Below are 25,984 nucleotides of genomic sequence, written 5' to 3' on the forward strand. Positions count from 1 at the left end.
TTGTCCGTGATGATGACACCACTCTTTTTCAGCCTCCTCTATGTTGTCTACGACTTTAGTGACGCGAAGGCATCGTGGTCGACCATGGGTGCGTGTGTTCTCGTCGGCATTCTAATCCTCGTTGGTTCCTACGTGAAAAGGCTGATGAGAATTCCTCTGAGGGGCACTTATATCACGTTCGTGATCATCATCGCTGCTAATTCGTATGGTTACACCCTATACAAGAAGTGAAGAAAGAACACAAGAATTTCATTTCGTGTGGTAAATCGCCTACAAAAGAAAATCCAAAAGCCTTTGTTTGTTGTTACTTGTGAGAGCTAGCAAGCAGACTAGCCCTTCGTTGTCTCTCCCTGCGCTGGAGGAGGCTTCTTATTCTTCTTGCTCTTCGATTTCTTGTCCTTGGCTCGCCGCTTCTTCTCGTTCACGTCCACCCAGGTGTAGTCACTGGGGATGAGAAACGGATCCACCAAGTCGGGCCCGTGATCGTCCGACACCGCCGACGAGCTTGCCTGGCTGTGAGGTCGCATCCACGAAAACCATGAACTCGCCGATGATGCCTGTGCTTGCGGAGCATCGCCCTCCTTGGCTTTTGCGTCTTGGAAGTGGCGAGGACTCGAGAGTGGCGTGGAAAACTCCTCCGACGGCGCGCGGATCTCGTCAAAGCGAGTGAAAGTCACGACGACTCTGATGGTAGGCACTACTGGTATGGCCAGCTGAGACGAAGGAAAAAAGAAAAAAAGTTTGGTCACCGAAGAACTGGAGAAACGAGAACAGAAAATAAACTTACCTTGACTGGAAACGTTCCAGTCGGTAGCTTGGTTGTCAAGAGCTCACGTAGCCTCCGGATCGCTTTCACTTTGTTGGACAGAATGTCCAGCAGCGGCACAAACTCCTCAGTGCTCAGAGGAAAATCCGGCGTGAGCCACAGCACCGGCCTCAATCCCTTCTGGTACTCGTTTTCAGCGCCAGCCTTTCCAGGCTTGTGAATCGACTCCCTGCTTACGCTCTTCCTGGCAGGCTTGTCCATGTATCCCTTCTTGAGCTCGAATGTGTCCTCCGCTCTATAATTCGATGGTCGCCTGTCGAAAGACTTTCTGCTGTTATTCCTGCCACCCCGCTCTACTTCTACGCTGAGAGACTTCCTTGCCGGCTCCACCTTCTTTGCGTTTTCATGCTTGACGCTCTTCTTCCCCCAGCTAAACCAGCTTTTCCTGTCCTCCCTGTGGATATCCGAGCCAGACGAAGCACCCCCTACGCTCATATCATCGTCGAGCAATCCGTCCAATATAATATCATCCCCCCCGTTCTCCAAGCGCCTGCGAAGCTTGCTGTTGTCCTTGCCACCCTTGTCAAATCCCTTCTCGATAAACTCGCCATTCTCGGCCTTGAGCGCCGAGTCCAGTTGCTGCTTCTCCTCCTCGGTTAGAAGATCGGTGTAGTCTTCGTCGTCCTCTCCCTCGGCCTCTTCTGAAGCGAACAGCTCCTCGTCTGTCATGGCTCCTGGAACCCTTCGCGACCGGACACTGACAGTCACATGATGCATGTCGTATATCTTCGCCTTCCACGAGCCCACCATCTCGGTTTTCTCTTGCCTCCTCCACGTCAAATGCGGCTGGAGCTCGGCCTGTGTGACATCGATCCCCGGCCTGTAGATGTTGGTTTGTGACAAAACCGCCACCTCTTGCGCGATCTCGGACTCCGTGGGCTGGACTCCGGCACCGTCCAAAGCGTTCATAATCTCCTTCTCTTTGTGACTGAGAACACAGAGGGTCCCGGAAGGGAGCTTGCCGTCGTCGCTTCCATCGCCCAAAAAGAGAACGCTCTGGTCCAACCTCTGGATCCTGAAACCATCGAAGCCCGCGAGTGTCATGTCCGCCCTGAGATTGGCAAGAATGGGGCTGCAAATGTCTGCATTGATCCGGGTCTACCAGTGTTGTCTTTGGGAAGAACGTAGAACTCGTTTTGGTTGATCCCCGTTTTGCCATTCCTTCTATTTCTACTTTCGTTGCTTGGTAGAATAGTTCTTAGCTCTTCAAGTGGAAGCGTATAGGCACCTGGACCATTGGAATAACTGCGAGACGAGCATCCACGCTTCCAGAAGTTTTCTGGCAATCCTTCCAGAGCAAATTGTGCGCTGGAACATCTCCATAACTATGGTAAGGAAACGATAAATGAAGAGAAAACTACAAGTTTCTAAATACCTGGAACCAAGCTCCTTCAATCGCTGCTCGCACCAGCAAAAATGCCGGCTCTCGTCGTCCGCAACGTGAGCAAAATCCACGAAAAACTGCGAATCGAGCTCGCCACCCGACGCCGAGAAGCGCACCACAGTGTCCCATGCAAGATCCACGGCGTTGAGCTCGATGTGTGCCAAGTTATGGATCATATGAACTCTGGGAGATAGCCCCAGAACTTTGGCTGTTGGAACTCTCCTTGGATGCACCTATAGGCACAGCAAGAACAAACGAATGTCTAGAACTTCGAGAAAAAAAAAGAAGAATCTTACCAGCTGAGGCTGCTCTGGCCTTGCGGGAGAATCCATGGCGGCCGCTACACCAATCGGAAGAACCACTGCACCAAAGCTTGTAAGCGTGGTGCGTCAAGAGGGCTTTGGAGAGTGGACGAGGGGTGGCGAGGATCAAGGCGCCCCATTCCGCGAGGCTGCGAGGGGGAGGAGAGAAAGAACCAGCGTGATCTAAGGGAGTCGCCACCATCTCAGGGCCGGCATCCCCCCAGCGGCGCCGCTCATTGGGTGGCGCCGCCGGGGACCTCCACGACCGGAGCCCCGCCCACTTGTGGTGTTGCTGCATTGCCCACGAGCAGCTACTAAAACCTTTAAACCCCCTCATCAAAATCTCCCAAGATTCATGCCACTATTTTTCTATGTATCTAAGAAATGGATGAGCATTAGCGACATCATCGTCCTCCATTTTCTTATCCATGCGGTCAATGAAGACATTGGCAGCCCCCTCTTAAGCTCTTTTCGCCATTGTCGGAGGCACCATAAGGTTTGAAGGAGCCACAGCACTGCGAGAGAAACGAGCAAACAAACAAAAACAATCTCTGTAACAAAGGAAATTGTAAATCTATCACGTTATAAAATTAAGTCTTTTATTTATATAAAGTGTACCCATATGTATTAGCAGCAAAGATGATACGTAAAATGACAGGAGTGCCTCTCAGAGGAATCCTCATCCTTTGGAATAGCTTTTTCACGTAGGAACCAGTAAAGACTACAACGACCAAAACTAAATACGCACCCATTATTGACCACGATGCCTTCGTTTCGCTGATGTCGTAGACAACATACAGGAGGCTGAAGAGGAGCGGCAACATCATCATAGACAAGCTTGCAAAGAAGATCACCTAAAGAAAGGACATGAGATTGTCGAGCTCCTGAGCTTCTTTCCTTGTTATCAACAATTGCTATCATACACCCTGCCAATCCAAATACAGAGATGGTTGGAGCCATAAAGAGGTGGAAGCAACGCCCCTTCTCTGTGGGCGTTGCATTCTCTCTGATAAGGGAGATTCCCGACTGGAGTCATGTGGAAGCCACAAAAGTGAAAGGTGTAATCACCAATTTGGCCAGCTTCAATGATTCTTTCCCGTTAGCCTCATTAGAATTAGCAATCGTTGCCCCTTCTGCCATGAACTTAAACGTGAAAAAATTGAAGCAGAACCCTGGTTCTTGGATGTTTGTAGGAGACTAAAGTACGATCCAGATGCGAGGTTTGAAGGTAGATAACTAGTATAGGATTTCATTCCTTTTTTTTTTTCCTTGTTATCATTCCAATTTTATTTGGTGTCTCCGAAGAGACTTTTTCCTAGTTATGTCTTTTTGAGATTATATGGGAATTCAAATTTTTGTAGTCCACACATTTTGATATGTAGGATCCTATCCCTTACACCCTAAGCCAACTGGCTAAAAGAGTGATCACTTGATTGTAGGGCTCTTTCTTTATCCTATTATCCTGATTTAGTGCCTAACAATCCTCCCTGTCGTCAGGGAATGAATCCTAACAATGGTATTGGAGCCCAGTTTGATTCTCGTGGCTGACGAGTGGGACAGGAACATTCCTTCACGTGGGACAAGAATATTTTAAAGGAATATTCAACATGGTGGATCTAGAGGGAGAACCAAGGTCACTATGGTCTTTCTCTTAGGGTCTACCAAACCTTGATTCTCCCTCTAGATCCACCATGTTAAATATTCCTTCAAAATATTCTTGCCCCACTTGTCAGCCATGAGAATCAAACTGGGTTCCGATACCATTGTTAAGATCCTATCCCTTACACCTTAAGCCAACTGACTAAAGGGGTGATCACTTGATTGCAGGGCCCTTTGCTTATCCTATTATCCTGACCTGGTGCTTAACATATGAAATACACAATTCTATACTTGAGAGATCGAACAAATTATCCTTGACTGTTGTGTTGAGAAACCAACAGCGACATGCATGAGCTCTTCTTGCCAAGTTTTGTTTCACAATCTCGTCCTTCTTCAGCCTCAGCCCAGTGTTAATGGATCGACACTCACGTATTTCACGTGTACTCTGGTATCTTTCTATTTATCTAAGATATGGAGAGCTCTAGGCTAGAGCATTCTACATAATAGGCCAAATGGCCTCCTCTGGAATTGGGATCTTCTTAATCATCCTGGCATTAGCGACATCAGCATCGTCCATCAAGGTATAGACTCCATTTTCTTATCCATGCTTTGCATTGCTAGTCAAGATCTTAAGAATTTCTACCATCTGGATCTTGTGAAACAGTGCAAGACCTACACCTTCCAAGGCCAGTCCCTGTTTACGGACACGGGGATCAACCAAAACGAGTTCTACGTTCTTCCCAAAGACAACGCTGGTAGACCCGGATCAATGCAGAGATTCGCAGCCCCATTCTTGGTCTCCACCAAGGGCTATACCAGGTTATGCATGGGGACATACATGGGAATCCTCGCAAACACCGGCCTGGGGAGCTTCCAGTCCTCGCATTGCTCCTTTGCTGATGGTAGCAGCCTCGAGTTTCAAGACGAGGCCGGGAGCTCGACCGCTGGATCTCAAGCTCTTTTCGCCATCGTTGGTGGCACCGGAAGATTTGAAGGAGCCATGGGCACAGCGAAAGAAACGAGCAAAGGAAACAATCTCTATGTCGTGGAATTCACCGCAAAGGTCTGCAAGTCTTGATCATAACTCAATCTGGTTTGATCAAGACTTAAAGGCAGTTCCCTTTAGGTCACGCTAACAATCGTTGTTTAATCTCGCCATGACTGTGTGGAGAGCGGTCGAGACTGGTGAGTTGGTTGTGAGCGAGGAGCTGTCGTCGTTGAGGAAGATGTACGATGTGGGTTTTGAGCTTGGAAAGGGAGGGCAAGGCACTGTACACCTTGTAAGCTTTAGAATGGGTGGTAAGTTGCTAGCGGCTAAGAGCTTCGAGAGGTCGGGTGAGAGAGAGAAGGAAATCATGCTCAAACTCAATGGCTGCCATGGTACACTAGAGATCTACGACATGGTCGAGGAGGAGCGCAAGGGCCGCTGGTGGGGATCCCTAATCTTGGAGCTCTGCTCGTGCACGCTCCGGGACAGGCTAAAGATGGTGGGGAGGCTGGCGGATGACGAGGCGGCGTTTGTGACCAAGAGCCTGGCCGAGACGCTGAGGGAGATGCACAACCTTGGGGTGGTGCACAGGGATATGAAGCTGGAAAACGTTTTGCTGACGCATCCAGCGCAACCTTACGAGGTGAAGCTGTCTGACTTTGGGGTTGCGACTGACCGGGCCGACGAGATGCACCACCTTTGTGGCACCCCTGGGTATATGTCGCCAGATGTTCTCAGGGCTGGTGAGGGCGGATGGCCGAAATACTACACTCAAGCGGTGGACGTTTGGGGGCTCGGACTCATTCTATATGAGCTCCTTAGCGGAAGGGTGGCGTTCCCTGAATACCACTCTGATTATGTGGAGTTATTGCTGAAAAGCGTGGACAATGTGGAGTTTGCATTGGATTGGAGTGATGTGTCGAGCGAGGCAAAGGATTTGATCATGGGGATGTTGGAGGTTTATCCGAGCCGGAGGCTGACGGTGGAGCAAGTGCTTGGTCACCCCTGGATCGTGAACAACACCAGCGAGCTGTTTACCAGGAACTTGATTTGCAAGATTATGTAAGAACAAGACACAAAGAAACTGTTTGTAGGTTATCGGATCCCCATGTAAAATCAAGTGACACTTGCCATTTTGCAGAGATTTGTTTCACGTTGCTATTCATGTAGCAAAATGCCAGATTCAGTTTGACAAAACAAAGAAACGTATACATATGATTATTTGTGGCAAGTCGCTTATCGTGCGGCAAATACCGATTCAAGGCATTCCACGGAATCTAAAGAATATATAGTGTGTTTTGCTGGTCGATCAAGGCCATGTGATCCATCTTAGCACTCCCATCATCCCGCTCAACAAAATCAGCAGCTTGCAGGGAAAGGACTTTGAGTTTAATGGAAGAAGTGGAAAAGATTGCAGAAGCTAATGCTGTCCCCAACACAGAAGCATTGAAGTTTGCCAAATTGCTGATTACGCCTTTCACTTTTGTGGCTTCTACATGCCTCCAGTCAGGAATCTCCCTCATCAAAGAGAATGCAACGCACGTGGAGAAGGGGCGTTGCTTCCACCTCTTTATGGCTGCAACCATCTCGGTATTTGGATTAGCAGGGTGTATGATAGCAATTGTTGATAACAAGGAAAGAAAAGCTCAGGAGCTCGACAATCTCATGTCCTCTCTTTGGGTGATCTTCTTTTCAAGCTTGTCTACGATGATGTTGCCGCTCCTCTTCAGCCTCCTGTATGTGGTCTACGATTTCATCGGAACCAAGGCATCGTGGTCAATATTGAGTGCATATTTAGCTTTGGTCGTTGTAGTCTTCACTGGTTCCTACGTGAAAAAGCTGTTCCAAAGGATGAGGATTCCTCTGAAAGGCACTCCTGTCATTTTACTTATCATTTACAATTTCGTTGTTACAGAGATTGGTTTTGTTTTTTTGCTCGTTTCTCTCGCAGTGCTGTGGCTCCTTCAAACCTTATGGTGCCTCTGACAATGGTGAAAAGAGCTTAAGAGGGGGTTGCCAATGTCTTCATTGATCGCATAGATAAGAAAATGGAGGATGATGATGTCGCTAATGCTCATCCATTTCTTAGATACATGGAAAAATAGTGGCATGAATCTTGGAAGATTTTGATGAGGGGTTTTAAAGGTTTTAGTAGCTGCTCGTGGGCCAGCTTCGATGATTCTTTCCCGTTAGCCTCATTAGAATTAGCAATTGTTGCCCCTTCTGCCATGAACTTAAACGTGAAAAAAGTGAAGCAGAACCTGGTTCTTGGATTTTGTAGGAGACTAAAGTGTGATCCAGCTGCGAGGTTTAAAGGTAGATAACTAGTATAGGATCTCATTCCTTGTTTTTCCTTGTTATAGATTATATGGGAATTCAAATTTTTGTAGTCTATGCCCTGTATGGTGCAGCTGGGACTAATATGAAATGCACAGTTCTATACTTGAGAGATTGAACAAATTATCCTTGACTGTTGTGTCGAGAAACCAACGACGACATGCACGAGCTCTTCCTGCCAAGTTTTGTTTCACAATCTCGTCCTTCTTCAGCCTCGGACCAGTGTTAATGGATCGACGCTCACGTATTTCACGTGTTGTTATACCAAATGTAAACTCTTGATTTAAACCTCAAAATCTCAAAAATCTCAAATTAAAGTTAAGTTATGCTTTAACAATGCACATTCTTATTCCCCCGTATCTAGCCAGGGAAAATATCTAAAGAGTATTTCTAATATTCCAAAAGTAACTACCAATCACACTTTGCCAATCCAAATGTAATACGGCACCTTCAGAATAGGAACGTATGGGATTTTGCCAAAGCTGTTATCCTCGTAGACTGAAGAAAGATTGTCAGGTAGCATATCCATTGAAAAGAAAAGCCTTTACCAGTTGCAAGTCGATGCTCGAGATATTGTCGTTGTTCAGGTCCCAAGTCAATACAATCCAAATCAAACACGGCCCTCCAAAACCAACGACGGAGCCAAGAGTGCTGCCGCTCGGGCTTGTCAAACTTTGCAGACGTCGTGAAATCGGCCACTCCCACGATTCCATCCACGTCGAGATAGGACAGAGCCCGGTCTATCACCTTGATAAACTGCGGTATCACTGTCATGAACGACGACGAAGGAAAACTTGAGTGTCACGGCGAGCTCGGAAACAAAACAAATGTGAAAGAGTCTGCTCTCGCTTACTTGACAGGGAGTACGAGAATGTAACGAGAGTTGCGGGAGCCGGAGGCCGAAACTCGCAAGCGTCCTCTTCAATCACCTCGACGTTGGTCCATCCGAATCCCTCCACCTTTGCGGCAGCCACATCGCACAAGGCGGAGCAAAGATCAACCACGTAAATATTCTGGAAAGCCGAGAGGTCCAGGCACCTGGATAGCATTCTCACGTTCTCGGCGGTGCCCCCTCCCAAATCGACCCACACCATCCCGGATCGTCCCTGGAGCCGTGACGCACACTCAACCAGCATTTGTTCTCTCCCGTGGAGAAAGCCGGCACGAAAAGCGTCGTCTGCAGTTAACCATCATCTCAGTCCTTCCTCTCTCTCAAGAGAAAAGAAGCAGACAAACGAAAGAGGATACTTACATGCCTGTGCCTGCGAGCTGTAGAATGCCTGGAGCCGCTCCTTGTGAGTGTCACCAGTGATCCTCCCAAACCACATCGCCGCCAGGCACTGCATGTCTTGTTTCACGCTGTGGACCATCTGCGCCATAGCTGAGCTACAATCACCCAAAACAGGACAAGCTTTAAGGGAGAGAGGAAGAGAAAAATATCATCCAGAGTAAAAACAAACCTATCTTGACGTTTTGTTCTTCGATGGCTACGCCGGCGAAATAGCTCCTGCGATGATTGAGTAAGTTGCTGGAAGAACAGTAGAACAGCAGCTCCAAGAATATATCTCCTCCCACCTTGAGTTTTCGAGTTCCTCTCCTCCACTCGAGCAGCTCCAAAGTCAAAAGCCATGGGTGTGGCAGTAGCAGCGGAGTCGGAGAAACGAGGGGCGCCACGCCTCCGCTACAACAGCCCTCTTGTCCAGGTGATCCTCATCGGCTTCGTCTGCTTCTGCTGCCCCGGGATGTTCAATGCCTTGAACAGCATGGGAGGCGGAGGCCAAGTCTCCAAGACCGCCTCCAACAACGCCAACACCGCCCTCTACGCAACCTTCGCGGTGTTCGGAGTCTTGGGCGGCGGGATCTACAATCTCCTCGGCCCCCGCTTCACTCTCCTCTTCGGCTCCAGCTTCTACGTGCTCTTCGCCGGCTCGTATCTCTTCTACAATCACCACCAAGACGCCAAAGGTGACGCCTTCAACATCACCGCCGGAGCTCTCCTCGGCATGGGAGCCGGGCTCCTCTGGGCTGGCCAGGGAGCGATCATGATGTCCTACCCCCCGGAGAGGCTCAAAGGCCGCTACATATCCATCTTCTGGAGCATCTTCAACCTGGGAGCTATGATCGGTGGCTTCCTCCCCTTCGGCCTCAACTACAACCGGCCGAATGCCCAGTCCGTGAACGACGCCACCTACATCGGCTTCATGGTGATCATGTCCTTCGGCTCGCTGCTCACGCTGGCCCTGCTCACGCCCGACCGAGTTGTCCGAGACGATGGAAGCCGAGTCACTGCTATCCGCTACTCCAATCCTTTCACCGAGGGATGGGAGATCCTCAAGTTGTTTCGAACACCCAAGCTGCTGCTCCTGGCCCCTGCTTGCGTCGCTAGCAATTTCTTCTACACGTACCAGTTCAACGGCTTCAATGCGTCGCTCTTCAACGTGAGAACCCGCGGCTTCAACGGTGTCTTCTACTGGGGAGCTCAGATGCTGGGAGCCACTGTTCTTGGATTTCTCCTCGACGCCTGCCACCCGAGGAGGAAAGTTAGAGGATTCGTCGGAATCGCTGTGGTGGCGGTGTTTGGGATGGTTACCTGGGGTGGCGGCCTTGCCAAGCAGCTGGAGTACTCGCGGTATGATCTCCCTCCCGAGCTCGACTTTAAGAGCGGACCTGAGTATGCCGGACCGTTTATCCTGTTCGTCTGCTATGGACTGCTCGACGCTATGTACCAGACGCTGTGCTACTGGACGATGGGAGCTCTCACTGACGATGCTCTAGCGCTCAGTCGCTGTGCTGGCTTCTACAAGGGAGTGCAAAGTGCTGGAGCAGCGGTGGCATGGCAACTGGACGCACACAAGGTCAGGTTTTTAGTCCAGCTGCTCGTCAACTGGGGACTCTTGGTGCTCAGCGTCCCTCTGCTAATGCTTATAATGAAAGACGTCAAGGACTCCTGTGCAGGAGATGCACCACTTACAGCCGAGAGTAGCACTAAAGACGGTGAGACCGCCAAGGAAACAGTATGAAGCCATTGTAAAGTCACTGGAAGGAACAAAACAAAACAGAGCTAAGTGTTTTTCAGCACGTAGAATTCTGGCCAAGCACCTGTGGATTGCCGAATGTATCCTCGTCGCCATCCTCGACTTTCTTTCGCCTCTCCGCGATCATCTGTGTGTATGCCTGCGCGGGAAGAACAGTGAGTGCTACAAACAAAGATAGAACTAGAAAAACTTCTGAAAGTTTACCTGTGGATACGAGTAGAGGAACACAAACCACCATGCTGCGATTACCAAGGTGACAAAAGAAGTAACCGGAATGGAGTGGAAAACTGGCCAAGACGCTCCAATCGTCAGTATTCCTGTGGCTACAATGCTCCAAGGCTGGCACCTGGAAGCAAGTAGCAAGAGTAGAACAAAGGAGGAGCTTTCAGGACGTACCAGGCAGGCTTTGTATCCCAAACGCTCTCGTATTCCAGCGACAAATCTTCCAAGTATCGTTCCATGTCGTCCACGGCTCGCTTTCCAGCGCTCCCATTCCCTGAAGAAAATGCCACAGTTTCCCGCTTCCTCGGTTCCCTCCTGCCAATGGCAATGGGCCTGACATTCCGGCGCTGGCTCACAGACTTGAGACAATCTACGCCCGTGAACAACGAGGGGAGGAGCAACAATGCCGCCATAGCCAGAATTAAAACGAAGCCACAAAATCCCTATAAAGGCAGTAACTCTTTAAAGAAGAAAGCTTCATTTCTTCAAACTTACACTACATTATCGTCACCATTCAGAAACACTGCTGCTTTGCTACCTTCTTTTCTTCTTCTGCAACGCAAGGAAACAAAATCAAGTGAGTGAACTCGCGAAGAACTAGAAAAACGGAACTTGCAAGAACTTACAGGATGAGGTGTGTACGCAGCATCCACTGCTGCCGATTGCTTCTTTTTCTTCGTTGGCGGTGGCTCGTCCTCACCATCGCTGCCAGAGAGCTTTGGCCATGATCTCCTTGCTGGAGACGCATTCTGGAACGTGTTTGATGCATGTGTAAGAACGTGTTAACAGAAAAGATGAAGAGCATTGTTTTACCTTGACGAGCTTCTGGTCTTTCCTTGTATGTCTGTCTAGTTCCTGAATCTCCCTCTCGATCAAGCGGATCAGCGTGTCGCACCGCCTTGCGAGCTCTCCCGGGGTTCTCGACTTGATGAACCAGTCAAATCTGAAAATGGGTGACATGCGAATGGCGGTTTTGATCTCGTCCCAGTTGCCGTATCCGAGTTTATTCGTCATGCAGATCTGGAGAAAACGATCGGTACGGTTTGTGGTATGAAAAACAAAACAAGCTTACCAAAAACCTGTCACATTCTTCATTGTATAGTTTACCCTTGTTCTGACCGTACTGGATTTTCAGCTCTTGCCACGGATTTTTGTATCGGTCCAGCTTCTTCCCAATAGTTCTCATGATTTCATCTTTTCTTGCGATGCGAGCCTCCCCGCGTTCAATGGCTCGCAAAATTCTGTCGTAGTCTAAATTACAGCAGCAAAACAGCTTAAACAATATGTTTCTTGACAAGGAAAAGCTTACCATTGAGCTCTTTGTAGCGTTCTTGAAATACCCTGCAGTATCGTTCGACTTCCTCTTCGGTTTTTCCTTCCATTTCATTTGCAATGCTTGCAAAGTCGAATCTCCCATACTTCTCGCAACCTCTTACAAAAGCATTGAAATCTCGACGTGTCCAAGTACAAAATCCCTGGCAATGCAGAATGGTTAAACTTCATGAACCACATCCAGTGGCAGTACCTCCTGAAGCAGTTGCTCCTTTTCTTCTTGCTCTTCTGCCGTGAGAGGCTCTCCATCTGCTAAAAAATGTTCGGAGAGGACTCGTTCAATTCAAAAGACCAACCTTCAATCTCTTCCGTCTCGGCGTTTCCTTCTTTTTGAGTTTTCTGATAAAATATCAGTCAGAGCTAGAACTTTCGCAAATCGTATGAAAATTACCAAGCGAAACTTGACTTCTTTCTCGTACAGTTCTGTCAGCCGGTGAATGTTGAAAAATTGAAAATCATGTCTATGTAAACGTTAAGGCCCCCAAGTAAAGCAACAGAATTTTACGTAAAGGATACAATTGAGGCATTCGAGGAATTCGTGGCTCTTTAGATTTACTCGATCCACCGGTTCTCATTGCTTGCTTGAAATAATCGGATTCAGAGTAGCTACAATAATCAAGAGCATTAGAAAAAGGTTGTTTATTCGAAGAAAGACTCACTTGCGTTTCCTTTCTCGCTTAGGTGGCTCAATCCAATTATCGGCAACTAGTTTTTTAAAGTCAACTTTACCTTCCTCCTGCACACAGGCAATTTGATTATTTTTTACTAGGCACAACCAGATACTCTGACCTTGTCATCGTTGCCATCAAAGTCGTAAAATTCGGCAGCTGTTAAACGAAACGCTAGATAAGGAGAACACAAAAACGCACTAGAACTTACTGTCGTCCATCTTAAATTTGATGGCGTCCTCCGTAAATTTCTTCATCTTGGCATCAAGTTCAGCAGTGGCTTCTTCTCCTTTTGCAATGATGCGATCAATATCTTCCTCCGTGATAGTGCTGTCATTGGCGCTAAATACCATCTCCGCGCCAAATCTTACCATCTGCAAGAGCTCATCTTTGTTGACAGCTGCAGCGAAACGGAATGATTACAGAGTTTCAAACACTATAACAGAGTTTGAGGAACCTCTCTGTTCGGCTAGTCGACCCTGTTGGATCACCAAAGCATCCAGTGCAAGCTTTTTGTACGCGCGTTCAATGACTTTCTCTTCAATAGTATACTGAGAAACAGAAAACGAGTCAGCAAAGAAATAACACACAAGTCATCCTTTTACCTGCGTGCAAAATCGGAAAACTTGAACTTCTTTTTTCTGTCCAATCCGATGTGCTCGATCTTGCGCTTGCAAATCGACTTGAGGATTCCTGCAGCATAATTTCTAAAACATGCCACTCAGAACAAATCATTACTATTACCAGTCACTGTCATAGAGAATAACGATATCGGCAGTAGCCAAATTGATGCCAAGACCGCCGGCTCGGGTCGAAAGCAAGAATATAAACTTCTCACTTCCTTCTCTGTTGAAAGCCTCAATGGCAAACTCCCGGTCCTCACCGCTAGTTCCACCATCGATTCGGCAAGATGGATATCCTCGAAAGATACAGTAGTCTTCTAGAATATCTAGAAGACGCGTCATCTAGAAATGTGTAGTGTGTCAAGCATTGGAGCAGATCAAGCTCAGCTCATACCTGGGAAAATATTAGTACGCGAGAACTTCGCTGCTTGAGTTTTGGGAGAAGCTTGTCTAGAAGTACCATCTTGCCTGCAGAAGTTCGTTTTGTAAACCTTCAGTCATGCAAATTCGGCATACCAGAGTTTTCCACAAGATGCTCCCCAGTGAAATACGGAGGCCCAGGTTCGGCACCCTGGAAGAGGTATGGATGGTTGCAACATTTACGTAATTGCATGGCTATGTTTAATAACCGTCTACGCTCTCCGCCTGTATTAATAGCGTCGATGTCTTTCTGAAGTAAAGCCTTGTAGTAATTTCTTTGCATCTGAGACATCCCAACTTTGAGGATTGTCTCCTTCTTTGGGGGCAATCCTCTTTCAACATCCGACTTGAGACGTCTTAAGAGAAATGGGCGTAAGACCTGAGAAAAAGTGTTACTCATGGTTGATTTATAAATGCTGGATAAGTACCTTGTGAAGTTGCTGAATGACCTCCTGCTGATCATTTTCTCCAGAAATCTGAAACCACTCGTCAAAGGTCTCAGCAGAGCTAAAGATTTCGGGCAGGAGAAAATTCAAGAGCGCCCACAGCTCGTGCAGGTTGTTCTGTGGTATAAAAATGGGAAAACAAGGAAAAAGAGTAAAATAAAATAAGCACGTTCACAACTATCTTGTACCTGAAGCGGCGTTCCAGTAATAAGAAGCCTATAGTTTGTGGAGAATAAACGCATGGTTTTCGCAAGCAGAGAGTTTTCATTCTTGATGCGATGAGCTTCGTCGATGATGATGTAGCGCCAACTGAATTTCTTCAAGGCCGCCCTTTCTTTTATTGCCATTTCAAAGCTTGTTACACAAACATCGAACTTGCCAGCAACAAGCTGATAATCCCTTTGTTGTGCCTGCAATACAAGTAGACAACTGTTGAGCGCACAAAACAAAATAAATCGAGTTTTATTATTACCCTTTCGTCTTGAGTTCCATGAAATTTGAAAGCCCGAAGCACGGGACAGAACCTCCGTATCTCATTCATCCAGTTGCCTAGAGTTGATTTCGGTGCAACCACCATATGTGGACCTGAAATGCCTCTGGACTCGTGGAGGTAAGCCAGAAGAGATATCGTCTGTAACGTTTTGCCAAGCCCCTGCAGTCACAGAGAAATTTTTTTGAGACAAATCATAGAACTAACAGAACATTTGCTACCATTTCGTCGGCGAGAATTCCATTTATCCCGTTTTCGTAAAGCCTTATCAACCAGTTAAGACCCGCAAGTTGATAGTCCCGCATTTTTCCAATAATGCCTGAAGCAGTAGTTAGTGAATCGTAAACAGCAAAGGAAGCACTTACAAGCTGGTTGTGCGACGAGCCTTGTACCTCCGGAACCCCCTGCTCCATCACCCAAAGCAATTTCTTCTTCCTTCAAATACTCAGCGTCCTCCTCTTCTTCTGTCATCTTCGACGCATGTCTACCCCTAATGAGCAAAACAGTCGTAAGAAAATGCTCACGAAAAATCTCATGAACCTTACTTGCCGCCAGCTTTTTTCGCTTTGGCTTTCTCGGCTCCCTGTGCAAAGTGAGCAAAAATCTCCGTTTGCTCCAACAGAAACTTGAGCCGGCCCTTCGCCTTCGTTTTCTGAACAAGAAGGAAAAAAACGTTATTCGTTTCAAAGCATCCAAAGAACAACGGAAACTTGCCATGTCCGCATCAACGAGGGAGTTTTGCTTCTTGAGAAACTTGTCCACTTCTTTCTTCTTCTTCTCCTTGAGCTCCTTGAGCCTCTCCTTCTCCCTCCTCGCAATCTCGCGCTTGGAAGGCGAGCCAAGCTACGCAGAGAGAAAGCTCGCACCGATAAACATCTCTAGCTACATTCTTGTACGGAAGAACACTCTGACTAGTCTAAAACAGACCTCATCGTCGGAATCGTCGTCCCCGTCGGCCTCGTCCGCCATGGATTCTTCCTCCTCGCCAGCTGACTCGACGTCCTCAGCTTCCACATCTTCTGGCCGCGCTGCTTCTTCGATCTCCTCGAGTTCCTCCTCCTCCTCCTCGTCATTCTGTGGCACTACCTCTTCCTCCTCCTCCTCCTCCTCCTCGGACGAAGGAGAGGGAGATTTCCGGCGCCTCGCCATCGCTCCCCAGCAAATAACCTAGAATGCCGCTCCCTCCCCTTTTACTCCCTTTTCCCTCTTTCCACTACTTAAAGCCACTGGAGAAATATTATAGGGCTTGAGGGAAATGGGCGGGGCGGACATGGGAGGATCCGTGAAGCGAGCGACGATCGATGCTGTCGCAGGCGCTGTAGCTGGAGGAATCTCCAGGACGATCGTGGCGCCGCTCGATGTGATCAAAATCCGGTTCCAGGTAAGGCGATTTCCTCGCTCACAGGCTCAATCGCATCGTCTTCTCGCTTCCCAGGTCCAGCTAGAGCCGACGAGCCGGCGATTGAGCCAAGGATCTTCATCCTTGCCAGGCGGTGTCTCGAAATACACGGGCATCGCACAGGCTATGCGAGACATTTTCCGCGAGGAAGGGATCCCGGTAAGAGAAAAAATCCTTTTTCTTTCTAACAAAGGGATAGAAGATAGATCGCGTTGCATGTGATAGGGCCTATGGAGGGGAAATGTTCCAGCCTTGTTGTTAGTCATGCCGTACACTGCTATACAGTTCGTCGCGCTGCAAGGATTTCGATCCACTTTCTCCAAGGGAGGTCGGCATCTTCTCTAGAACTTTGCATAGAGCATCCTCTTCTTTCGTCTCTTTTACTACGTGCCTCTTTTTTGGCATGCCAGCATCGATTTTTTAGCACCATTGGAGTTTGATCCTTCCTAAGTTTTAGCGGTTTGTGTGCAGGTGATGTTAGTCCCGTCCTGTCGTACGTGAGTGGAGCTGCTGCGGGGTGTGCTGCAACTATTGGATCCTATCCTTTTGATCTTCTACGTACGATTCTCGCTTCGCAAGGTGAACCAAAGGTGAATATTTTCTTTCCCGTGTTTTGCCGCTGAAATATGTATATGTTCTTCAGATTTATCGTTCTATGAGACACGCATTCGTAGATATACTACAAACAAGAGGATTTCGAGGCCTCTACGCCGGACTAACTCCTTCCCTGGTTGAAATCATACCTTATGCCGGGCTCCAATTCGGCTCGTATGACACCTTCAAGCGATGGGCACATGTAAGAAGACTTGTATTTGGTTTCACTTAAAGTTTATCCCTATCTCTCTCTCTCATTCGTTGTGCAGCGTCTGGATCAGTGGAGGGGTGTAGACCGCCCGGAGCTTTCAGGCATGCAACACTTTTGGTGTGGTCTAGCTGCGGGTACGTTCTCCAAGACGTGCTGCCATCCACTAGACGTTGTCAAGAAGCGATTCCAGGTGCGAAGTCTCTGTCAATCGCTTTCGTTTTTCATCTTCTTCCGGTGTAAAAACACCCTTGTTTTCTCTTGTTTTCAATCACCCAGGTGGAAGGCCTAGCTCGTCACCCACGCTACGGTGCTAGAATAGAACTCAAGGCCTACAAAAGCATGATCGACGCGATCCGCCGGATTGTACAGCAAGAAGGCCTGGCCGGGCTCTACAAGGGGACTTATCCGTCAGTTATAAAAGCTGCGCCAGCCGCTGCCATCACATTCGTCGTTTACGAGAAGGCTTCAAAATGGCTAGAGCTATGGTGGTGACGAGGTGATATCTATCTTCTATCACTCACATACATGGTTTTAATTTCTCGTCAAGCACAGTGACAGGGAAAGCACGCACACCACCACCTCTGACAGCGGTGGTTCGTGAATCCATCGCTCGAGTGCTGCTATAACTTCATCGATTTTCCTTCAGCAGATTTCTTTTGTTCTTCCCGAGAGAGGGGGAGAATTTTTGTGGAATTCAACACCGGGACGCTTGTCTCTTCGGGGCTTGTAATGTAAAGATGAGCTCGCACTTTCACAGAAATGGGGCTTGTAAGTTAAGGTTTTTGATTGCACATGGCCCATCTGGAATCCAGCTTTTGGTTCTTGTGAGGAAAATCACTGTGATCACTGCGAAGAAACTATTTTCTAAGGTTTGTAACTCACGTAGTTTTGTTTGTTCTTGGCGATCATAGAAAAATAGCCATAGCTCTTTCTAATGCTACAAATATCTTACCTCCATCCGGTAAAAAATTTCTTAGAATTTGAGGATCACACATGAATCAAATATAGCAGTAGTACGTACGTGTCAAAGTAGCCAAAATTATGAGAAAATTACCTGACAGTTACTGCCAAAACTTTACCCCGCGCCGTCGAGTCGTCGTTGAGCGGAAATTATTCTTTTCTCGAAAACAACGGAATATTCGTCCGGCAGGCAAAGAGTGATGCCGTTTGCACGGCCGAGATTCGCTGCTCGTTTTGGTGCCCAGTCCGCCATAGCCAACGAAGAAAGAAGGCGAGCCAGGGTAGCCTTCTTGCTAGGGTTTCGCATTCTCTCCTACCCCAGCTGGTTTCTCTGTGCGGCTGTGCGCATTCTTCCCTCCCGTGCTGCTGGATTTCGACCATGGCGTAATCGCGTACCAGGTTTGCAAGGCATTGTGATCTTCTCCCCAGGATCCAGCTGATCCGTGGGCTAGATCTCCCGAAAGCCCTGGTTCTTGCGGGGTAGTATGAGATGAGCAAGACGATGGGGCAGGAGATTAACCAGTACGCCCACAGCCCCGTCCACTGGGCCGTTGCCAGGGGCGATTACCCGGCGCTCAAGCGGATTCTCAGTGGCCTTCCCCGCCTCGCCAAGCCTGGCGAGGTTCGCACGGAGATCGAGTCGATCCAGGCGGAGGTCAAGGCCGACGCCATCGCGGCGGTGATAGATCGCCGAGATGTGCCCAACCGGGAGACGCCACTGCATTTGGCGGTCAAGATGGGTGACGAGACGTCGGTGGAGATGCTCATGCAAGCCGGGGCGGATTGGAGCCTCCAGAACGCGCAGGGATGGAGCGCCCTCCAGGAGGCGGTGTGCGCGCGAGAGGAAGGCATAGCCATGATCATCACGAGGTACTATCAGCCCATGGCTTGGGCGAAGTGGCTCCGGCGGCTGCCGAGAGTGGTAGGAACAATGCGGCGGATGAGAGACTTCTACATGGAGCTCACGTTTCACTTCGAGAGCTCGGTCATTCCTTTCATCTCCAGGATTGCTCCCAGCGACACTTACAGGATATGGAAGAAGGGTGCCAATCTCAGGGCGGACATGACACTCGCGGGCTTCGATGGTTTCAGGATCCAGAGGTCGGACCAGAGCTTTCTCTTTTTGGGCGATGGAAGCGACGACGGCAAGCTCCCTTCCGGGACCCTCTGTGTTCTCAGCCACAAAGAGAAGGAGATCATGAACGCTTTGGACGGTGCCGGAGTCCAGCCCACGGAGTCCGAGATCGCGCAAGAGGTGGCGGTTTTGTCACAAACCAATATCTACAGGCCGGGGATCGATGTCACACAGGCCGAGCTCCAGCCGCATTTGACGTGGAGGAGGCAAGAGAAAACCGAGATGGTGGGCTCGTGGAAGGCGAAGATATACGACATGCATCATGTGACTGTCAGTGTCCGGTCGCGAAGGGTTCCAGGAGCCATGACAGACGAGGAGCTGTTCGCTTCAGAAGAGGCCGAGGGAGAGGACGACGAAGACTACACCGATCTTCTAACCGAGGAGGAGAAGCAGCAACTGGACTCGGCGCTCAAGGCCGAGAATGGCGAGTTTATCGAGAAGGGATTTGACAAGGGTGGCAAGGACAACAGCAAGCTTCGCAGGCGCTTGGAGAACGGGGGGGATGATATTATATTGGACGGATTGCTCGACGATGATATGAGCGTAGGGGGTGCTTCGTCTGGCTCGGATATCCACAGGGAGGACAGGAAGAGCTGGTTTAGCTGGGGGAAGAAGAGCGTCAAGCATGAAAACGCAAAGAAGGTGGAGCCGGCAAGGAAGTCTCTCAGCGTAGAAGTAGAGCGGGGTGGCAGGAATAACAGCAGAAAGTCTTTCGACAGGCGACCATCGAATTATAGAGCGGAGGACACATTCGAGCTCAAGAAGGGATACATGGACAAGCCTGCCAGGAAGAGCGTAAGCAGGGAGTCGATTCACAAGCCTGGAAAGGCTGGCGCTGAAAACGAGTACCAGAAGGGATTGAGGCCGGTGCTGTGGCTCACGCCGGATTTTCCTCTGAGCACTGAGGAGTTTGTGCCGCTGCTGGACATCCTGTCCAACAAAGTGAAAGCGATCCGGAGGCTACGTGAGCTCTTGACAACCAAGCTACCGACTGGAACGTTTCCAGTCAAGGTAAGTTTATTTTCTTTTCTCGTTTCTCCAGTTCTTCGGTGACCAAACTTACTTTGTTTTTTCCTTCGTCTCAGCTGGCCATACCAGTAGTGCCCACCATCAGAGTCGTCGTGACTTTCACTCGCTTTGACGAGATCCGCGCGCCGTCGGAGGAGTTTTCCACGCCACTCTCGAGTCCTCGCCACTTCCAAGACGCAAAAGCCAAGGAGGGCGATGCTCCGCAAGCACAGGCATCATCGGCGAGTTCATGGTTTTCGTGGATGCGACCTCACAGCCAGGCAAGCTCGTCGGCGGTGTCGGACGATCACGGGCCCGACTTGGTGGATCCGTTTCTCATCCCCAGTGACTACACCTGGGTGGACGTGAACGAGAAGAAGCGGCGAGCCAAGGACAAGAAATCGAAGAGCAAGAAGAATAAGAAGCCTCCTCCAGCGCAGGGAGAGACAACGAAGGGCTAGTCTGCTTGCTAGCTCTCACCAGTTACAACAAACAAAGGCTTTTGGATTTTATTTTTTGTAGGCGATTCACACGAAATGAAATTCTTGTGTTCTTTCTTCACTTCTTGTATAGGGTGTAACCATACGAATTAGCAGCGATGATGATCAGGAGCGTGATATAAGTGCCCCTCAGAGGAATCCTCATCAGCTTTTTCACGTAGGAACCAACGAGGATTAGAATGCCGACGAGAAAACACGCACCCATGGTCGACCACGATGCCTTCGCGTCGCTAAAGTCGTAGACAACATAGAGGAGGCTGAAAAAGAGTGGTGTCATCATCACGGACAAGCTCACCAAGAAGATCATCCAAATAGAGATCACGAGCTTTTTGACCTCAGAAGCGTTTCCTTGTTCGTTCTCACCGATCGCTATTAGACACCTTGCCAATCCAAATGCTGAGATGGTTGAAGCGAGAAGGAAGTGGAAGCAACGGCCCTTTTCCACTGGTGTGGCATTCTCTTTGATGAGGGAGATCCCTGACTGGAGGCATGTAGAAGCCACAAAAGTGAAAGGCGTAATCAGCAATTTGGCAAACTTCAATGCTTCTTTGTTGGGGGCAGCATTAGCTTCTGCAATCTATCCCGCTTCTTCCATTAAACTCAAAGTCCTTCCCCTGCAAGCTGCCGATTTTGTTGAGCGGGATGATGAGAGTGCTAAGATGGATCACATGGCCTTGATCGACCAGCAAAACACATTATATATTCTTTAGATTCCGTGGAATGCCTTGAATCGGTATTTCCTGCACGATAAGCGACTTGCCACGACTTGCCACAAATAATCAGATGTATACGTTTCTTTGTTTTGTTCTTACAAGTCAAACTGATTCTGGCATTTTGCTACATGAATAGCAACCGGAAACAAATCTCTGCAAAATGGCAAGTGTCACTTGATTTTACATGGGGATCCGATAAACTACAAACAGTTTCTTTGTGTCTTGTTCTTACATAATCTTGCAAATCAAGTTCCTGGTAAACAGCTCGCTGGTGTTGTTCACGATCCAGGGCTGACCAAGCACTTGCTCTACCGTCAGCCTCCGGCTTGGATAAACCTCCAACATCCCCATGATCAAATCCTTTGCCTCACTCGACACATCACTCCAATCCAATGCAAACTCCACATTGTCCACGCTTTTCAACAATGACTCCACATAATCAGAGTGGTATTCAGGGAACGCCACCCTTCCGCTAACAAGCTCATATAGAATGAGTCCGAGCCCCCAGACGTCCACCGCTTGAGTGTAGTATTTCGGCCATCCGCCCTCACCAGCCCTGAGAACATCTGGCGACATATACCCAGGGGTGCCACAAAGGTGGTGCATCTCGTCTGCCCGGTCAGTCGCAACCCCAAAGTCAGACAGCTTCACCTCGTAAGGTTGCGCTGGATGCGTCAGCAAAACGTTTTCCAGCTTCATATCCCTGTGCACCACCCCAAGGTTGTGCATCTCCCTCAGCGTCTCGGCCAGGCTCTTGGTCACAAACGCCGCCTCTTCATCCGCCAGCCTCCCCACCATCTTTAGCCTGTCCCGGAGCGTGCACGAGCAGAGCTCCAAGATTAGGGATCCCCACCAGCGGCCCTTGAGCTCCTCCTCGACCATGTCGTAGATCTCTAGTGTACCATGGCAGCCATTGAGTTTGAGCATGATTTCCTTCTCTCTCTCACCCGATCTCTCGAAGCTCTTAGCCGCTAGCAACTTACCACCCATTCTAAAGCTTACAAGGTGTACAGTACCTTGCCCTCCCTTTCCAAGCTCAAAACCCACATCATACATCTTTCTCAAGGACGAGAGCTCCTCGCTCACGACCAACTCACCACTCTCGACCGCTCTCCACACAGTCATGGCGATTAAACAACGATTGTTAGCGTGACCTAAAGGGAGCTGCCTTTAAGTCTTGATGAAACCAGATTGAATTATGATCAAGACTTGCAGACCTTTGCGGTGAATTCCACGACATAGAGATTGCTTCCTTTGCTCGTTTCTTTCGCTGTGCCCGTGGCTCCTTCAAATCTTCCGGTGCCACCAACGATGGCGAAAAGAGCTTGAGATCCAGCGGTCGAGCTCCCGGCCTCGCCTTGAAACTCGAGGCTGCTACCATCAGCAAAGGAGCAATGCGAGGACTGGAAGCTCCCCAGGCCGGTGTTTGCGAGGATTCCCATGTATGTCCCCATGGATAACCTGGTATAGCCCTTGGTGGAGACCGAGAATGGGGCTGCGAATGTCTGCATTGATCCGGGTCTACCAGCGTTGTCTTTGGGAAGAACGTAGAACTCGTTTTGGTTGATCCCCGTGTCCGTAAACAGGGACTGGCCTTGGAAGGTGTAGGTCTTGCACTGTTTCACAAGAAGAAATTCTTTAAGATCTTGACTAGCAATGCAAAGCATGGATAAGAAAATGGAGTCTATACCTTGGAGGACGATGTTGATGTCGCTAATGCCAGGATGATCAAGAAGATCCCAATTCCAGCGGAGGCCATTCGCCCCAATGTGTAGAATGCTCTAGCCTAGCACTCTCCATATCATAGATAAATAGATAGATACCAGAGTACACGTGAAATACGTGAGCGCATCGATCCATTAACGCTGGGCCGAGGCTGAAGAAGGTCGGTGACGACGAGATTGTGGAACAAAACTTGACAGGAAGAGCTCGTCGTTGTTTTCTCGTGGTTCTTGGATGTTTGTAGGAGACTAGAGTACGATCCAGCTGCGAGGTTTAAAGGTAGATAAAGATAACTAGTATTGCTCGTGTCTGATGTCATTCCTGTTTTTTTTCCTTTATATGGGAATTCAATTTTTTGTAGTCCACACATTTTTTGATATGCCCTGTGTGGTGCAGCTGCGACTAATATGGAATGCACAGTTCTATACTTGAGAGACTGAACAAATTATCCTTGACCGTTGTGTGCGTTCTGCTTCAATTTTTTCACGTTTAAGTTCATGGCAGAAGGGGCAACGGTTGCTAATTCTAATGAGGCTAACGGGAAAGAATCATTGAAGCTGGCCAAATTGCTGATTACACCTTTCACTTTTGTGGCTTCCACATGTCTCCAGTCGGGAATCTCCCTCATCAAGCACGACGCAAAGCCCGCGGAGAAGGGGCGTTGTTTCCACCTCTTTTTGGCTGCAACCATCTCCGTATTTGGATTGGCACGGTGTCTGATAGCAATTGTTGAGAACAAGGAAAGAAATGCTCAGGAGCTCGACAATCTCATGTCCTCTCTTTGGATGATCTTCTTTGCGAGCTTGTCTACGATGATGTCGCCGCTCCTCTTCAGCCTCCTGTATGTTGTCTACGACATCAGCGAAACGAAGGCATCGTGGTCAATAATGGGTGCGTATTTAGTTTTGGTCGTTGTAGTCTTCACTCGTTCCTACGTGAAAAAGCTGTTCCAAAGGATGAGGATTCCTCTGAGAGGCACTCCTGTCATTTTACTTATCATCTTTGGTGCTAATACATATGGGTACACTTTATATAAATAAAAGACTTTACAATTTCCTTTGTTACAGAGATTGTTTTTGTTTGTTTGCTCGTTTCTCTCGCAGTGCTGTGGCTCCTTCAAACCTTATGGTGCCTCCGACAATGGCGAAAAGAGCTTAAGAGGGGGCTGCCAATGTCTTCATTGGCCGCATGGATAAGAAAATGGAGGACGATGATGTCGCTAATGCTCATCCATTTCTTAGATACATAGAAAAACAGTGGCATGAATCTTGGGAGATTTTGATGAGGGGGTTTAAAGGTTTTAGCAGCTGCTCGTGGGCAATGCAGCAACACCAGGAGTGGGCGGGGCTCCGGTCGTGGAGGTCCCCGGCGGCGCCACCCAATGAGCGGCGCCGCTGGGGGGATGCCGGCCCTGAGATGGTGGCGACTCCCTTAGATCACGCTGGTTCTTTCTCTCCTCCCCCTCGCAGCCTCGCGGAATGGGGCGCCTTGATCCTCGCCACCCCTCGTCCACTCTCCAAAGCCCACTTGACGCACCACGCTTACAAGCTTTGGTGCAGTGGTGCTCTTCCGATTGGTGTAGCGGCCGCCATGGATTCTCCCGCAAGGCCAGAGAAGCCTCAGCTGGTAAGATTCTTCTTTTTTTTCTTGAAGTTCTTGTTCTTGCTGTGCCTATAGGTGCATCCAAGGAGAGTTCCAACAGCCAAAGTTCTGGGGATATCTCCCAGCGTTCATATGATCCATAACTTGGCACACATCGAGCTCAACGCTGTGGATCTTGCATGGGACACTGTGGTGCGCTTCTCGGCGTCGGGTGGCGAGCTCGATTCGCAGTTTTTCGCGGATTTTGCTCACGTTGCGGACGACGAGAGCCGGCATTTCTGCTGGTGCGAGCAGCAATTGAACGAGCTTGGTTCCAGGTATTTAGAAACTTGTAGTTTTCTCTTCATTTATCGTTTCCTTACCATAGTTATGGAGATGTTCCAGCGCACAATTTGCTCTGGAAGGATTGCCAGAAAACTTCTGCAAGCGTGGATGCTCGTCTCGCAGTTATTCCAATGGTCCAGGTGCCTATATGTTTTTTTTTTTTTTTTTTTTTCTGATCTTTAGTTCTCCAACTTTTCTATTCGAGTTTCTCTACTGTTTCAGGAAGCTCGGGGTTTGGACGCTGGGCCGAGGCTGGTGGAAAGACTGAAGCAGCTCGGTGATGATAGAAGTGCCAATATTGTGGAACAAATCTCCCAGGAAGAGCTTGCGCATGTCGCTGTTGGTGTCTCGTGGTTCCTGGATGTTTGCAGGAGACTAGAGTGCGATCCAGCCGCGAGGTTTAAAGGTGGATAAACTAGTACAGATCTTTTCTTCGATTTCGTGTCTGATCTCCTCCTTGTTTTCCTTGTTACGATCGATCAGAGTTAATGACGAGCTTGAACGTGGAGCTGAGAGGTCCATTCAACCACAAAGCGAGAGAGGCAGCTGGACTTCCTCAATCTTGGTACTTTTCATCTCATACTTCCTCGAAAATCTCTTTAACGATCGATCAATCCGGAGGTACGACACCGCTATGGATACAAAACTGGAGCAAAAACCTCTGTCACCTCAGGTACGCTCTCGCCAAACTCGCTCTAAAAGCTTCGTACTTTGCTTTTACACAGGCCGGGACCATCTCTTCCTGCCTTCCCGAGGCAAGTTCTTCTCGGTCCGTGATCTCGTCCGTCTCACATTTTTGTGTTCTTCCAGGTTTGCTCGAGATTGGCAATTGTTGTGTCTTCCGAGAGCGACAATCTCCTCTAGAAAAGCTCGTTTTAAGATCCGATCCGATCCAATCCAGCCCAGGTAACTAAAGATCTTTTGCTCAAACTTTACTTCGGTTTTTCTTTGGTTTGAAGTCTCGATCTGGCGGTGGATCCGCAGAGCCCTCAAAAATCCCGCGCTGCCGCTGCTGCCGCCGCTAGAAGAAAATTTTACACCAACTTTCATAAGGGAACGCGGCTACCTTATCTACCGTGCGAATATCCCGCCGCATATTCAGCCATTTAAAGCATCTCTCCAGGACGAACAACAAACTCCGAGA

At 48.8% G+C, this 25,984-nt stretch overlaps 11 protein-coding genes and 1 pseudogene across 15 annotated transcripts; 5 read left to right on the top strand and 7 right to left on the bottom strand.

Moving 5' to 3' along the window:
* Nucleotides 1-228: 228 nt before the first annotated feature.
* Nucleotides 229-1,936, bottom strand: LOC9633335. The gene is made up of 2 exons (XM_024672908.1): nt 788-1,936; nt 229-713 (listed from the first exon to the last, which is right to left on the bottom strand). The coding sequence occupies exons 1-2, from the start codon at nt 1,868-1,870 to the stop codon at nt 330-332; spliced, it is 1,467 nt and encodes a 488-aa protein (XP_024528676.1). The 5' UTR covers nt 1,871-1,936; the 3' UTR covers nt 229-329.
* Nucleotides 1,937-2,000: 64 nt separating this feature from the next.
* On the bottom strand, nt 2,001-2,810 carry LOC112345509 (annotated as a pseudogene).
* Nucleotides 2,811-5,268: 2,458 nt separating this feature from the next.
* Nucleotides 5,269-6,165, top strand: LOC9631104 (serine/threonine-protein kinase PEPKR2). Its single transcript, XM_002967703.2, has one exon. The coding sequence runs from the start codon at nt 5,269-5,271 to the stop codon at nt 6,163-6,165; it is 897 nt and encodes a 298-aa protein (XP_002967749.2).
* A 1,566-nt stretch (nt 6,166-7,731) lies between these two features.
* On the bottom strand, nt 7,732-9,030 carry LOC9633336. Its single transcript, XM_002967971.2, has 6 exons — nt 9,012-9,030; nt 8,897-8,943; nt 8,689-8,822; nt 8,290-8,613; nt 7,985-8,203; nt 7,732-7,934 (listed from the first exon to the last, which is right to left on the bottom strand). Exons 3-6 carry the CDS (start codon nt 8,813-8,815, stop codon nt 7,852-7,854), a joined length of 753 nt encoding a protein of 250 aa, XP_002968017.1. The 5' UTR covers nt 8,816-8,822; nt 8,897-8,943; nt 9,012-9,030; the 3' UTR covers nt 7,732-7,851.
* LOC9631105 (UNC93-like protein 1) lies at nt 8,932-10,518 on the top strand. Its single transcript, XM_002967704.2, has one exon. The coding sequence runs from the start codon at nt 9,065-9,067 to the stop codon at nt 10,454-10,456; it is 1,392 nt and encodes a 463-aa protein (XP_002967750.2). The 5' UTR covers nt 8,932-9,064; the 3' UTR covers nt 10,457-10,518.
* LOC112345519 lies at nt 10,245-11,433 on the bottom strand. Its single transcript, XM_024672408.1, has 6 exons — nt 11,320-11,433; nt 11,189-11,245; nt 10,868-11,136; nt 10,676-10,817; nt 10,536-10,610; nt 10,245-10,472 (listed from the first exon to the last, which is right to left on the bottom strand). The coding sequence occupies exons 3-6, from the start codon at nt 11,104-11,106 to the stop codon at nt 10,470-10,472; spliced, it is 459 nt and encodes a 152-aa protein (XP_024528176.1). The 5' UTR covers nt 11,107-11,136; nt 11,189-11,245; nt 11,320-11,433; the 3' UTR covers nt 10,245-10,469.
* Nucleotides 11,153-15,877, bottom strand: LOC9633337 (ISWI chromatin-remodeling complex ATPase CHR11). Its single transcript, XM_024672403.1, has 25 exons — nt 15,600-15,877; nt 15,387-15,515; nt 15,218-15,324; nt 15,038-15,162; nt 14,894-14,991; nt 14,655-14,834; nt 14,371-14,592; nt 14,165-14,299; nt 13,833-14,115; nt 13,711-13,784; nt 13,438-13,658; nt 13,299-13,386; nt 13,151-13,244; nt 12,905-13,093; nt 12,815-12,852; nt 12,685-12,761; nt 12,542-12,631; nt 12,417-12,486; nt 12,322-12,364; nt 12,219-12,274; nt 12,003-12,168; nt 11,766-11,944; nt 11,507-11,713; nt 11,320-11,442; nt 11,153-11,245 (listed from the first exon to the last, which is right to left on the bottom strand). Exons 1-25 carry the CDS (start codon nt 15,819-15,821, stop codon nt 11,228-11,230), a joined length of 3,234 nt encoding a protein of 1,077 aa, XP_024528171.1. The 5' UTR covers nt 15,822-15,877; the 3' UTR covers nt 11,153-11,227.
* Nucleotides 15,878-15,923: 46 nt separating this feature from the next.
* Nucleotides 15,924-17,710, top strand: LOC9631106 (mitochondrial thiamine diphosphate carrier 2). Of its 2 annotated transcripts, XM_024672407.1 has the most exons (8): nt 15,924-16,053; nt 16,108-16,230; nt 16,297-16,399; nt 16,543-16,661; nt 16,715-16,867; nt 16,935-17,066; nt 17,153-17,372; nt 17,429-17,710. In XM_024672407.1, exons 1-7 carry the CDS (start codon nt 15,928-15,930, stop codon nt 17,366-17,368), a joined length of 972 nt encoding a protein of 323 aa, XP_024528175.1. In that variant the 5' UTR covers nt 15,924-15,927; the 3' UTR covers nt 17,369-17,372; nt 17,429-17,710. The 2 variants fall into 2 exon arrangements, with proteins under 2 accessions (XP_024528175.1, XP_024528174.1); XM_024672406.1 differs by having other exon boundaries at nt 17,153-17,710.
* Nucleotides 17,711-18,058: 348 nt separating this feature from the next.
* Nucleotides 18,059-20,540, top strand: LOC9633338 (ankyrin repeat domain-containing protein 13C). Its single transcript, XM_024672404.1, has 2 exons — nt 18,059-19,982; nt 20,057-20,540. The coding sequence occupies exons 1-2, from the start codon at nt 18,327-18,329 to the stop codon at nt 20,438-20,440; spliced, it is 2,040 nt and encodes a 679-aa protein (XP_024528172.1). The 5' UTR covers nt 18,059-18,326; the 3' UTR covers nt 20,441-20,540.
* On the bottom strand, nt 20,538-22,317 carry LOC9633339 (probable myosin light chain kinase DDB_G0292624). The gene is made up of 2 exons (XM_002967973.2): nt 21,489-22,317; nt 20,538-21,049 (listed from the first exon to the last, which is right to left on the bottom strand). The coding sequence occupies exons 1-2, from the start codon at nt 22,315-22,317 to the stop codon at nt 20,538-20,540; spliced, it is 1,341 nt and encodes a 446-aa protein (XP_002968019.2).
* Nucleotides 22,187-23,220, bottom strand: LOC112345579. Its single transcript, XM_024672670.1, has 2 exons — nt 22,883-23,220; nt 22,187-22,808 (listed from the first exon to the last, which is right to left on the bottom strand). The coding sequence occupies exons 1-2, from the start codon at nt 22,949-22,951 to the stop codon at nt 22,395-22,397; spliced, it is 483 nt and encodes a 160-aa protein (XP_024528438.1). The 5' UTR covers nt 22,952-23,220; the 3' UTR covers nt 22,187-22,394.
* Nucleotides 23,221-24,016: 796 nt separating this feature from the next.
* Nucleotides 24,017-25,970, top strand: LOC9631107 (uncharacterized protein HI_0077). Of its 4 annotated transcripts, XM_002967707.2 has the most exons (9): nt 24,017-24,540; nt 24,592-24,833; nt 24,884-24,980; nt 25,063-25,246; nt 25,324-25,405; nt 25,462-25,513; nt 25,566-25,595; nt 25,651-25,746; nt 25,800-25,970. In XM_002967707.2, exons 1-8 carry the CDS (start codon nt 24,103-24,105, stop codon nt 25,702-25,704), a joined length of 1,179 nt encoding a protein of 392 aa, XP_002967753.2. In that variant the 5' UTR covers nt 24,017-24,102; the 3' UTR covers nt 25,705-25,746; nt 25,800-25,970. The 4 variants fall into 4 exon arrangements, with proteins under 4 accessions (XP_002967753.2, XP_024528434.1, XP_024528437.1 ...); XM_024672666.1 differs by having other exon boundaries at nt 25,462-25,595; nt 25,825-25,956; XM_024672669.1 differs by lacking the exon at nt 25,800-25,970 and having other exon boundaries at nt 25,651-25,770.
* Nucleotides 25,971-25,984: the final 14 nt, after the last annotated feature.

Source organism: Selaginella moellendorffii, unplaced genomic scaffold (assembly GCF_000143415.4).
Source record: "Selaginella moellendorffii unplaced genomic scaffold, v1.0 SELMOscaffold_9, whole genome shotgun sequence".
NCBI classification, from domain to species: domain Eukaryota; kingdom Viridiplantae; phylum Streptophyta; class Lycopodiopsida; order Selaginellales; family Selaginellaceae; genus Selaginella; species Selaginella moellendorffii.